At 37.3% G+C, this 13,396-nt stretch overlaps 1 protein-coding gene across 3 annotated transcripts; it reads left to right on the top strand.

Moving 5' to 3' along the window:
- LOC109124610 (trehalase-like) lies at positions 496 to 3,774 on the top strand. 3 transcript variants are annotated; one of them, XM_010450317.2, is made up of 12 exons: positions 496 to 679; positions 887 to 1,481; positions 1,632 to 1,751; positions 1,826 to 1,941; positions 2,029 to 2,129; positions 2,222 to 2,331; positions 2,416 to 2,488; positions 2,575 to 2,736; positions 2,822 to 2,909; positions 2,979 to 3,078; positions 3,175 to 3,388; positions 3,505 to 3,774. In XM_010450317.2, the coding sequence occupies exons 1-12, from the start codon at positions 643 to 645 to the stop codon at positions 3,586 to 3,588; spliced, it is 1,800 nt and encodes a 599-aa protein (XP_010448619.1). In that variant the 5' UTR covers positions 496 to 642; the 3' UTR covers positions 3,589 to 3,774. The 3 variants fall into 3 exon arrangements, with proteins under 3 accessions (XP_010448619.1, XP_010448620.1, XP_010448618.1); XM_010450318.2 differs by having other exon boundaries at positions 498 to 675; XM_010450316.1 differs by lacking the exon at positions 496 to 679 and having other exon boundaries at positions 699 to 1,481.

Genomic DNA, 13,396 nt, shown 5'->3' with positions numbered 1-13,396 from the left:
TTATCTCTTTCTTTTTTATCACATCTTCGATTTATGCTTTGGGTGCGTATCATTATCTTCGTTTTAGTGTTTAAAGAACATAAATAATTAACTCATTTGTTTTTTATATTAACAAGAATATAGTAGTATATTTTTAACAATGTTCATTACACAACAAAAGTAGCACGCATTCGCATTCTCCAAGTTTCATCATTTGTTTTATTATTATTGAGAAAAAAAGTTTCTAGGATTTGTGTACGGGTTTAGGCATGTCTCCTCTCATTAAGCTCTCTCTATCTTTTTCTTAATTATTAAACCCACTAACCACTTTTGTGATAGAGATGTTTAGAACACACTCTGAAGCGTGTCACTTTATCCCCGTGATTACTTCTTAAAAATCTAGTACTAGCTTTTGTTACTTTATTAAAGTTGGGGTGTTCTATTTTGAGAAAATATTGTTTTCTGATAAGTTCGTAACGAAATCAACCTCTTTGGAAACTTGATCTTTTTTTTTTTTTTTTGCCATGTTGGAAGCTTGATCTCTTTTCTTTGGTGAAGTTGGAAACTTGATCTTTTATAAGAAAGAAAGAAAGGTACACCAATTCCCAAAGTAAGAAAGTAAAAAAATCTAAAATCGTTCTCATCTTGAGACAACCAATAAGAATGATGCATCCGAGTCAGCCAAAGGGTTTAATAGTAAGTAAGTCTACATTTCCCAATTATATTCATACTCTTTTCTTTTTGGTATGCGATATCCTAAGAAGAAGAACCCTAGTCAAACTCCTACATATGGCAATGAAATCACTCAAACGTAACGCTAATCCAATCATTTCCATACACATAAATAAACCCTTCTTATCGTTATCTTCTCTTTGCAATTCCTTATTCTCTTTTCCTTTTTCCATAGATCTTAAACCACAAGGGTTCACTCTGTTCTTCCTCCTCCTCTGTTTCTCTTTGACAACTTCTTCCATGGTGGAATCAGACACATACTCGGACTCAGGTCCTGTAGTCCCGACAACCCCACTCGTCACTTTCCTCCAGCACGTGCAGCTCACGGCATTTCGATCTTACCCTAAAAAACAAAGCGCTGATCCCAAATCCTACATCGATCTATCTCTCAAACACCCCTATAACCTCTCCACCATTGAATCAGCCTTTGAAGATCTCACGAGCGAATCAAATGACATGTTAGTGCCAGTGGAGAAGTTTGAAAGGTTTGTTAAACAATACTTTGACGGCGCAGGGGAGGATATGTTGCACCACGAACCAGTGGATTTCGTCTCAGATCCCTCCGGGTTCCTCTCCAACGTGGAGAACGAAAAAGTCAGAGACTGGGCGCGTGAGGTACACTGTCTCTGGAGAAACCTGAGCTGCAGAGTCTCTGACTCAGTTAGAGAGTCTCCTGGCCGGCACACACTTCTACCGTTGCCGGAACCGGTTATCATTCCCGGTTCGAGATTCAGAGAAGTGTATTACTGGGATTCTTACTGGGTCATCAAGTCAGTGTTTCCAACTTTCAAAATCACAAATCTAATGCTTTTTGTTTTTTTATATCATTGATTCCTCTCCTTTTCACACATTACGTGTTGACTACGAAACAAGAACCTCACGTGTCACCGTCTTGTAACATGTGCTTTTTGCACGTGTAGAGGGCTTATGACGAGTCAAATGTTCACTACGGCCAAAGGATTAGTGACGAATCTGATGTCACTCGTGGAGACTTATGGTTACGCTTTGAACGGCGCTAGAGCTTATTACACTAACAGAAGGTAACAAAGATTCTTGTCTTTATTTGCCTATAACGAATAAAATTTAAATATTATCTTTATACTGTTGTTACAAGCCAACCACCTCTATTGAGCTCAATGGTCTATGAGATTTATAATGTAACCAAAGATGAAGAACTTGTGAGGAAAGCTATCCCTGTGCTTCTCAAAGAGTACGAGTTTTGGAACTCAGGTTAGTTAAGTAGTTAGATGGTTAGATGTACAATAGCTTAGTTAGTTCTTAGATTTTTAATTTTTGGTTATGTTATCTTCTTTGTAGGAAAACATAAAGTGGTGATTCGAGACGCTAGTGGTTATGATCACGTTTTAAGCCGTTATTATGCTATGTGGAATATGCCACGGCCTGAATCCTCTGTTTTCGTATGTTTTTTGTCTCTTTGCAAACAGTTATTATGATTTTTCTTGTGAAAAAAAATCTGTTGACTCTCTGTCCCTATGTGTAATAACCACAGGATGAAGAATCCGCTTCAGGGTTCTCGAATTTAATAGAGAAACAACGTTTCCATCGAGATATAGCCACAGCTGCTGAATCAGGATGTGATTTCACCACACGATGGATGAGGTTCATTTACTTAACCAACTAATAAAGATTAGTTGATGTTTATAAGTTCGCTTGTATTTACTCTCAAAATAATAATGCATGCAGGGATCCTCCTCATTTCACAACGATGGCTACAACATCAGTTGTACCTGTTGATCTCAACGTCTTTCTTCTTAAGGTCTCCACTTTTTCTTGAATCCTAATTCTCTTTGGTAACGGTTCTTGTACTTTTGGTAAGCATTGTATGTGATCTTTTAACTGTAGATGGAACTCGATATAGCATTCTTGATGGAGATTACCGGGGATAAAAAAGGGTCAGACCGTTTTGTAAAAGCGTCAAAAGCGAGAGAGAAAGCGTTTGAAACCGTGTTTTGGAACGAGAAAGCAGGACAGTGGCAAGATTACTGGCTTTCCTCCAATGGTGATGTATGTTACATAACCTTCAATTACAATTTTCTAATAGTATGTTGTTGATGAGTAAAGCATTTTGAGAGCGTGGTTGTGTCTTCAGGAGACTGAGACATGGAAAGCTGAGAACCAGAACACCAATGTTTTTGCATCTAACTTTGCTCCAATATGGATTAGCTCCTTCAATTCAGGTAAACTGTCTCTACTTATATATGTGCACACATTTGTATATTGAGCGTTTTGTCTTGTGTAACATGTAGATGAAAAACTGGTCAAGAAAGTTGTGAAAGCTCTTAAGAACTCAGGGCTCATAGCTCCCGCTGGAATCCTCTCATCTTTGACAGATTCTGGACAACAATGGTAAGTGAAACATGTGATTTTAAGTTCCACTTGAATCTTTATATCTACTTGATAAACCCTTATCTTGTATCTTAATATTTGGTTTCATTGGAACAGGGATTATCCGAATGGATGGGCACCCCAACAAGAGATGATCGTTACAGGGCTAGCGAGATCAAGTTCAAAGGAAGCAAAAGAGATGGCAGAGGAGATTGCAAGGAGATGGATCAGAAGCAACTATCTTGTTTACAAAAAAAGTGGGACTATCCATGAGAAGCTCAAGGTTACAGAGCTTGGTGAATATGGTGGTGGAGGAGAATATAAGCCACAGGTAAAACAAACAAAAAACATTCTTCTTCAATTTTCTTTTCATTTAGGTAGATATATGAATTGAGGAAGAGTTTTTAATAATGTTTTGACTTTAATTTATGTTCCAAAAAATTGCAGACGGGATTTGGATGGTCGAACGGGGTTATATTAGCATTCCTGGAGGAGTTTGGATGGCCCTCTCACGTCAGCATTGAACCCTAGATTAAATACTTTCTATTAAACCTTATATCTAAAGGAATTAACCACTTTATTTTAAAATAAAACTTTATGATACTGGTAAATCTAAATGTAGTTTCTTTTGTTGTGGATCTTTTGGTGTTTTATGTAAATCTAAAACTTTATGATACAGTACCGTTATATATAGAGTTCCAGATGTTTTATGATCAATAATAGTACTTGCAAAATATATGAGCCAATGTTAGTAGAGATAAATATAATTAAACATATAATGATACATGAAAACACTGGTGGATTCAGTTGGTTAACACGTATGAATAGTGACAAAAAGCCTAATCTTAATTAATCATTATTTTGAAGAAAATTAACACTTTCATAATCTCTTCTCTGCCTAAACCACTTGATAGATTCTTTGAATGATGGACAAACTAACTTCACTTTTCGTGTCCTCCTTGAAAACTAAATTCATAAGGATATCAAATTTCTTTTCTCCAATATCATAATTCATAAGTTAATATTCATAATAAAAACCCAATAACAAAATAACTTTTATGTTGTATATATATTAAATGGAAGAGATTTGCCTAAAATAGACTTCTAGAGACGTGAAAACCTACAAGCCAATGTAATCGAAATATAAAACCTTATTTGTCAAATTCTTACTCAATAAATCAAATTCAAATGGCTTTCTACCAAAAAAATGTAATTATATTTTAGAAAACAAATGGAAAGGAAAGACTAAAGGGGAATATAAGCCAATAGATCTAAGAGAGATTTGTAATAAAAAAATAACAAAAAAGCATAACGAATATTATTGTAAATTTGTTTAGCTTACACTCATAAGTATATTGTTTTCTGACTTAAACTCATATTTTTTTTATAAAAAAAAAAAGAAGAAGCAAAAAACCAACAATGTGTAGGGTTTAAAATATGCAAAACTCATAATTTGGATGGCCGAGCAAAAGAGTGGCAATCATTGAAGAAGTTGTCCTCTTCTTTTTATTTTTAAACACCTTTTAAATTGTTTTTTTTAATAATTCAGCCCAGTTTGATCCCATCTAAGCATTTGCAATTTTGCATTGTATAATTCCATTTCCACTGGTTGATCCATATTAAACAAAAAGTACTGAAAATTATAATACTTGTATTTTTGTTTAAAGGAATTTTATAATGTTTGGCTTTGATGTCACTTTTAACGGCAGTAATTTCTTGTAGCTAGGTTGAAAAGTGGTTAAATTTTTTGTGTGGATCCAAAGATGTTAAAAAAAAGAAAAAAAAAACTAGTTGTTACTTCAGCAGAAAAAAAAAAGATTCTGTGATCTATCAACGTTATTGGTTGAACATCACATGAGATAAATTTTGAAAAAGAACATAATAGTAAAGATCGATCAAAGTAATTTGATACACAAAAAGTCTCCAATATTTCACCGCGGCATGCTAAGCTACAGTTATAGGACCAAGACATATAATAGGCTTGCCCAGCGAAAGGCATGCCCACATACTAATAAGCTAAAGAAATTAACATTCAATTATGACTATAAAACTATGGAATCTAACACTTAATTTGGTGTTATTTGAGTTGTTGGCTTGAGTGGGAGCTGAATTATTCATAGAAGCTACTTAAATAAGTGATTACTGACTAATGAGTGATCAAAAGTTGCTTATTAGTCAAATATAGTTGGCAAAAAAAAATTATGACTTTTGTTTAATCAGTACTATAGTTTTTTTTTTTGTGCACCAGTACTATAGTTTAATTCAATTTAAAAGGTCTGTATAAGTTGAAAAAAGGTGATCATAAACAGAATCTCCGTTTGGATGAATCAGATTGTACCAAACGAATCATAATAGAAAAACTGCAGCTTGCTTAAATTATAAAAGAGCACCTTTCTATTATACAAATAACACTTATCTGTTAATTATCTAGGATAGTAGTACGTTCAGATTTGTGTTGGCATTACTTGTTACTAATTTTATAACTACTAAAGAAAGTTATAAGTAGTCCCCCTGCAAAAACCAACTAATAAAAGGGTTTAAATGGTAACTACGTTCATGGCGGTCAAATTCGTCTGCGGTCTGGACCGCTCTATTTTTAAGACGAACAACAGACCGCTGCGTACTAACTCTATTTAGATCTAAATGGTAACTACGTTTGGGTGGACAAATCTGTCTGCGGATCAGACCGCTCTGTTTTAAGTATGGACAACGAACCGCTGCGGTCCAAGTCTATTTGTAAGAAAAAGCGGTCCGCAGTTGGTTCGCTGCAGTCAGGGCCGTCCCTGACCTAAACCTCGTAAAGCAAGGGCTTTAGGCGCCAATATTTATTAGCAATATACGGGGCATCATGTCAGTGATGTTGCGGTGGTACAGTGGTAATGCGTTCCTAATTTCTACTTAAATGATCTGAATTCGACCCTTGAAGTTGCTGGTTTTTTCAATATTTTTTATTAAATGTTTGTGAATGGGCAAAAAAAAAATTTTTAGCTTTAGGCATCAAATATAGTTGGGCCGGCACTAGCTGCGGTTTTGTTTCTGTTTTCTGTGGACCGCACCACTGTGGACTACACATAATGAATGGTAAATAAAAAGCAGTCTGATCCGCATATGGATTTCCGTCCCAACCACTGTAACTATTCACACACTTTGTATGTGTTAAGATAGATACAAATATTGTTAATAAGATGTTAATGAGATAAATGTAAATCTCATGAAGATAAGTCCTAGTCTAGATTTATGTATATCTACCCATGTGTATATAAGGGTACATGACCTAATGAATAAGAAAAGTCATTCAAAACCATTCCTTCTTCTTAAACTTACATGGTATCAGAGCAGGTTCTTTAAAAAAAAAAATTATGAGTGCTTCCGATGATAGCAAACAAGTTGCAGTCGCAACACAATCCTCCAAGGAGATCGCAGTAAGTTCACCTTACTACCTTCATCCCTCGGATAATCCCGGATCAGTAATCTCAGGGGTACAATTGAATGGTGAAAACTATTCAGAGTGGGCCACCGAGCTGGAAAACGCTCTACGTGCAAAGCGTAAGACGTGTTTCATTGATGGGACCTTGCCAGCTCCATCCACCACATCTGAAGATTATGATCAATGGAGGACAGTGAACTCCATGATCGTGGGATGGATTCGTTCCTCCATCTCTCCGAAGATCCGCTCTACGGTGACGTTCACACCTGAAGCATACAAGTTGTGGGTTGATCTCAAGAAGAGATTTGCGGTTGGAAACTCTGTTCGGGTGTATCAACTGAAGTCGGAACTTGTCGCTTGTAGACAAGAAGGTCTTTCGGTCCTAGACTACTACGGGAAGCTCTCTTCCAAGTGGGAAGAACTCAACAACTACAAGCCAATACGTCATTGTTCATGTGGAGGGACAGCGCCGTATGTGAAAGAAAGAGAAGAGGAGCAGGTGTACCAGTTCCTGATGGGCTTGGACGAGTCTCGTTTCGGGAATATTTGCACCACCATCATTGGTGTTGATCCGCTACCAGATGTGAATGAAGTTTATCAGAAGATTGTCAGAGAAGAGCGGAGGTTAAACTCTCTGAAGAATGAGCACAAACCCGAAGCAGTGGGTTTTGCTACACGATCAGAGACCCATTCTGAGGCTACAACACTGTCTCCACCTTTGGCTGCTGCAACACAAACACGAGAGCGTGTACCATCATGTTCTCATTGCGGACGGAGGGGTCATGAGAAAACAGAGTGTTGGCAGATAGTTGGTTTCCCGGAGTGGTGGTCTGAGAAATATCAAGGGGCTCCACCAGGTGGCAGGGGACGAGGAAGCGGACGAGAATCATCTTCTGGCAGAGGACAAGGAACACCACAGTTCCGCGCAAACACTGCTCAAACAACCTCACCGCTCCCAAACTTTACACCTGATCAGATGGAGTCGCTGCTACGCATGTTGGAGCAACATAAGAGCTCTACGATCCCTGAACGTTTGCAAGGTAAAGAACAAACAGGTGATGTTATTCTTGATACTGGTGCATCGTACCATATGACTGGGGATGCAAGTCACCTTCACAGTTTGGAGGATATGGTGTCTTGTCCTCTTAACTTTGCGGATGGTAGTCAAGTGTTTGCTAGACAGTATGGCGTGTTGACATTGTCAAAGAAGATTTCTCTCCAAAACGTTCTTCTTGTTCCAAATTTAAATTGTACACTGCTATCTGTTTCAAAGCTGTTGAAGCAAACAGGTTGTTTTGCTCTCTTCACTGATACATTGTGTGTATTGCAGGACCGGTTTATGAGGACGCTGATTGGTGCAGGTGAAGAACGTGATGGAGTCTATGTTTATCGGGATGTAACGGCTGCACGTGTGCACAAGGCTCAAGTTGTTGAAGACAAGACTTTGTGGCATCGACGGCTGGGACACCCATCTTTTCAAGTTTTGTCGTTTTTGCCATTGGTTTTTGGTGTTGGTGTTGAAAGTAGTTCTAGGCAGCTTAGTGAATGTGAGATTTGTTTTAAGTCATAACAAACCGAGCTGTATTCTTTGATAGTATCAATAAAGCTTCCGAATGTTTTTCTCTCATTCATGTTGATGTATGGGGACCATACCGTGTTCCTTCTTCTAGTGGAGCAAACTATTTCTTAACAATAGTAGACGATCACTCTAGGGCAGTATGGACATACTTGCTTCTTGAGAAAAGCGAGGTTAAGATAGTGTTGCAAAACTTTTGTAATATGAGCGAAAGACAGTTTGGAAAACAAGTCAAAATAGTGAGAAGTGACAATGGAACAGAGTTTATGTGCTTGGGAAAATTCTTTGCAGAGAAAGGGATTGCTCATCAAACATCGTGTGTGGCAACTCCACAGCAGAACGGTCGTATTGAGAGAAAGCATAGGCACATACTCAATGTGGCTCGTTCGTTTATGTTCCAAGCACACTTGCCCATCAAGTTTTAGGGAGAATGTGTTCTAGCCGCTACTCATGTCATAAATCGGAGTCCATCTACAATCTTACATGGCAAGTCACCTTATGAGATCTTATTTGGAGTCCCACCGTTATATGAAGATCTCAAGGTGATCGGATGTCTGTGTTATGCTCACAAAGTTGCTAAGGATAAAGATAAGTTTGGAACTCGAAGCAGAAAATGTGTATTTGTAGGATATCCATTTGGAAAAAAAGGATGGAGGGTTTATGATCTAGAAGCAAATGAGCTCTTTGTTTCTAGAGATGTTGCGTTTTATGAAGAGAAGTTCCATTTTGAGCAGAAACAGTCCCCTTCTATGCTCGTCTTAGAAGATCACACTCCCGTACAGGTTGCAGATGTTTACCGTTGTACAGAGGTGAGTCAATCGTATGTCGAGGAAGAAAGTCGGGTTGAAACAAGTTCACTAGTTCCTGTCGAAACAGAGGAAGCTGAAAGCAATTCACCAGTTCCTGTCGAAACAGAGGAGGCTGAAACAAGTTTACCAGTTCCTGTCGAAACAGAAACTGCAGTTAAGGACACAAATTCTCCTCGTGAGTCTTAATGTGAAGAACAACTTGGCAAGGGTTGAAGAAAAAGGTTCCATCAGTTAAACTTCGTGGGTATGAGACTTACAATGCTCGTGTACTCCCTGATAAACATCCACTTCACGTTCCTCAACCTGAGCTGCCAGCTTCCTCGTCGGTTCAAGGTAACACTCCGTATCCTTTGTGTAATTATATATCTGATCATAAGTTTTCAGAACAGCATCAGATTTTTCTAGCAGCAGTTAGTGTCGGAATTGAGCCAGTTTACTATCATGATGTTGTTAAAGATGCTAAGTGGCGAGAAGCTATGGCTAAGGAGATAAAAGCCTTGGAAGACAATGACACTTGGAGTTTGGAAACATTGCCAGCAGGAAAGAAAGCACTTGGTAGCAAATGGATATACAAACTAAAATTTAACGCTGATGGATCGTTGGAGCATTACAAAGCCAGACTAGTTGTGCTTGGCAATCATCAAGTCGAGGGGGAGGACTTTAATGATACTTTTGCACCAGTTGCTAAGATGACAACAGTGTGTGCTTTGTTGGAAGTGGCTGCAGCAAACGACTGGGCAGTGCATCAAATGAACGTTCATAACGCATTCTTACACGGTGATTTAAACGAAGAAGTCTACATGAACTTGCCACCCGGTTTTCAAACATCTGATCTAACAAAAGTCTGCAAGTTGAAGAAGTCTTTGTATGGTCTCAAACAAACACCCCGATGTTGGTTCTCAAATTTGTCATCAGCATTGGTGAGTTATGGTTTTAAACAGTCCTATACCGATTATTCACTCTTCACCTACATCCGGGGTGAAACGAGTTTACGGGTTCTTGTTTATGTGGACGACTTAGTCGTTTGTGGAAGTGATCCAGTATTGCTTGAGAGGTTCAAAGCTTATCTCAGTAAGTGTTTTAGTATGAAGAATTTGGGTCCACTTAAGTATTTCCTCGGTATTGAAGTGGCTAGAGGACCAGATGGGTTCTTTTTATCTCAGCGGAAATATGCGCTTGATATTATCACTGAAGCAAGGTTGTTGGGTGGTCATCCTCTCTCTTTGCTAATAGAACAGAATCACACGTTACTTGGTGACAAGGGGCCGCCGTGTACTGATCCTGCAAAGTATAGACGTATGATTGGTCGGCTAGTGTATCTTCGCATTAGACAGCCAGAGCTTTGTTATGCTATTCATGTTCTGTCACAGGTCATGCATGATCCGAGACAAGCTCATTGGGAGGCAGCAATTCGTGTCATTCGATACCTCAAAGGAAGTCCAGGACAGGGCGTTGTTCTTAAAGCAAATGTGAAGCCTACAGTTGTGGCGTGTGATGCAAACCTCTCTGGATGTCCGAAGACTCGACGTTCTCTCAGTGCATATGTAGTCATGCTTGGAAACTCTCCGATTTCGTGGAAAGTAAAGAAGCAGAAAACGGTTTCAATGTCTTCTGCAGAACCAGAGTATCGGGCAATGGCAGAGACGGTCAAGGAGCTCAAATGGATCACCATGTTACTTGAAGATCTAGGTGTTCCACCCACTGCTCCTATGCCCTCTACACTGATAGTAAATCCGCTTTGACCATTGTAGAGAACCCTGTGTTTCATGAACGGACCAAACACATAGAGCGAGACTGCTATTTTGTTAGAGATGCAATCACGGATGGTCTCATTACAGCTTCTTATGTGCATACAACTCAGCAAGTGGCGGATTTAATAACCAAAGCATTGGATGGTTCTGCGTTTGAGTATCTTTTGTCCAAGTTAGAAGTGTCAAATTTACACTTACCAACTTGAGGGGGAGTGTTAAGATAGATACAAATATTGTTACTAAGATGTTAATGAGATAAATGTAAATCTAATGAAGATAAGTCCTAGTCTAGATTTATGTATATCTACCCATGTGTATATAAGGGTACATGACCTAATGAATAAGAAAAGTCATTCAGAACCATTCCTTCTTCTTAAACTTACAGTATGCAGAAGGGATCCGCAGTTGGTTCGCTGCGGTTTTGTCTCTGCTTTAGTTGGACCGCACCACTGCGGACTATATTTGCTGAATGGTAAAGAAAAAATAATCCAATACACAGATGGATTTGTCCGCCCCAACCGCTACAATCATTCAGACCCTGCATTGGACAAATTTTCAAGCATCCATATGATAAAATTCTCGCTTAATTATTATTTTTCATCATGATACTAGGTTGAAGGTAACTTTATCAATACGTTTGGACTAACAACGTTATTTTAGAACTCTTAATTGACTAACTTATTGATGAACCAGACTCGAGCACTTTGTGTTCTATTTTTTTTTTTTTAGTTATTTTCTTTATATTTTATGATGTTAGTTGTGATAATAAAAATATGTGTATCAATTTTTAGTTGGTTAAGAGGTACTTCAATTATTTAAAACGTGATTTGAGTTCTTTTGAAAATAGTCGGTTGTTATATAGAGGAGATAATTTAGATGGCCGTAAACCTTTTTTTTTTTGGAATCAGGAACACAAGTTGCAATTGTATTGAAAATTAATTAATTAAATTAAAATAACAAATAGGGTGGAAAATAGTGGTTAATTAGTTTAAATTATGCCAACGGATGATGCATTAGAGAATCTTCCGTCCTAGTAGGGATTGGTTTGCTGCTGGTCAAAACTCATTTTGGGTTCCCAAAACCCCATGTGCACTTTCTCACTAGTCAAACATTAAAATGTTTAAAACTAAATACAAAAATTTTTTAACTTCCTTTTATAACCGTTTGTAATAAAATATTTTGACTGTTCGATCAAAATTTGGTTCGTTTGCGTTTTCACATTAGCATGCGGCATGCCTGCATTCTTTTGAATCATACGAATATTTTTTGTTTTCATTCTATTCACCCTCTTTGCTGTTAAAAAAATCAATTATCGAAGTGTATTTTTTAAATATTTCTATAGGTGAAATACGAATGATCTATGAAACTAGGAGCTGGACCATGAGTACCATTAGGTGTTGAACATTTGCATTTTTAGCTGTTTCCTTTCCTCCCCGTGTAGATATGAGTCTTGTAATGTACGATATCATAATTAACTAATCATGTTATCATAATTAATTAATACTAGTATTAAAGCTCAAATAATTACATAAGAACACATGTATGTATGAATAATGGTACGTAACATCTGATCTCCTTTATGGATATTGGGACTATATATGAAAGTAGATTTCTAAATGACTTTATTAAAATTCTACTACTTATTAATGAATCTATCTTGTGTCAGCCAGCTTTGTGTATGATTGATATATGTAAGCCACAAATTGTCCCATGACACCTTTTCGCTTGATAAGGAAGACGCCATTCCATTCGCTATGATGAGGAACTTTACCTTTTTTTCCTAATTATAACGAAAGAGAAACGCATAATAAGCCAGAAAAGATACGATATATACAATGTACTTTCAAATTTGCTATTGATAACTATTTCGATAAAAGATACCATATATAAAAGTATTTATATCAACATCATCATGATTCTAAAGAGGTACTTTGGGTTGAAACTGTTGAAAGTGACGAAAGCATTCTCACTAACCAATGTTGAGAAAAATAATAATGTAGAAACGATATTAACAAAAACTAAATAAGGCAGAGATGATTAGATGTTATGTGTATTTTGGTTACGTAATAAATGTTTATCCGCCTTCACAAAATAAATAAAAAGTAGTATGTAAAAACGAAATTGGGTCCCCAGTTACGTTGGCGCTAGCCAATACAAGTGCTCCAAAAAGTTGATTCTCCATTATCTCTATATTTCCATTTTTTTCCTTTGTTTTAAACCGAAAGTGTTTTTTTAGTTTAAAGTGGTTAAGAAAGTAACGTTTTCAATTTTTTTGGTTGGACAGATTTGCATTTTGCCATAGTTGATATACTCTGTGACATTACCATACTGATGAAGGTGCACTGTCGATTTTTTTTCTTAATACAAGTGTGATTCGTAATTTTATCAGCCATATATCTTTGGTGACATCTAGAATAAAGTTGACATTACAGAATTTATAGTTTGATTCAAAATTAGGTCACTGGACTGAAGCAAGATTCTTATAGGCAAAAAAAAATGTATCTGACAAAACCAGAGTACTCGAAGATATACTGGATCAAAAAGAGTACCTTAAAGCTTCAACACATTGTTTCCAAAAACAAAAGTGGGTAGAAGACACTGATTAAGAGTAGGAGTTCAAAATTCACTCAAACTCACTTTCGGATAAGCGCAATAGAACTACCAACGTGACAATGAGCTGGAATCTTGTACTCAAGACATTAGACACAACAAGGACAATACGAAAAATGTAAGGAAGGAGAAGCTTTACATCCTCTATCATCTATTGTCGTTTGTT

Source organism: Camelina sativa, chromosome 12 (assembly GCF_000633955.1).
Source record: "Camelina sativa cultivar DH55 chromosome 12, Cs, whole genome shotgun sequence".
NCBI lineage: Eukaryota > Viridiplantae > Streptophyta > Magnoliopsida > Brassicales > Brassicaceae > Camelina > Camelina sativa.
This window is presented reverse-complemented; position numbering and strand designations above follow the sequence as displayed.

What these genes read in the sequence shown, in the direction of transcription:
- LOC109124610 (XM_010450316.1), top strand. Translation starts at nt 769, where the DNA reads ATGGCAATGAAATCACTCAAACGTAACGCTAATCCAATCATTTCCATA. An exon ending in GTACGAGTTTTGGAACTCAG is followed by an intron (nt 1,942 to 2,028) that starts GTTAGTTAAGTA and finishes TCTTCTTTGTAG; the next exon opens with GAAAACATAAAGTGGTGATT. An exon ending in TTCACCACACGATGGATGAG is followed by an intron (nt 2,332 to 2,415) that starts GTTCATTTACTT and finishes TAATGCATGCAG; the next exon opens with GGATCCTCCTCATTTCACAA.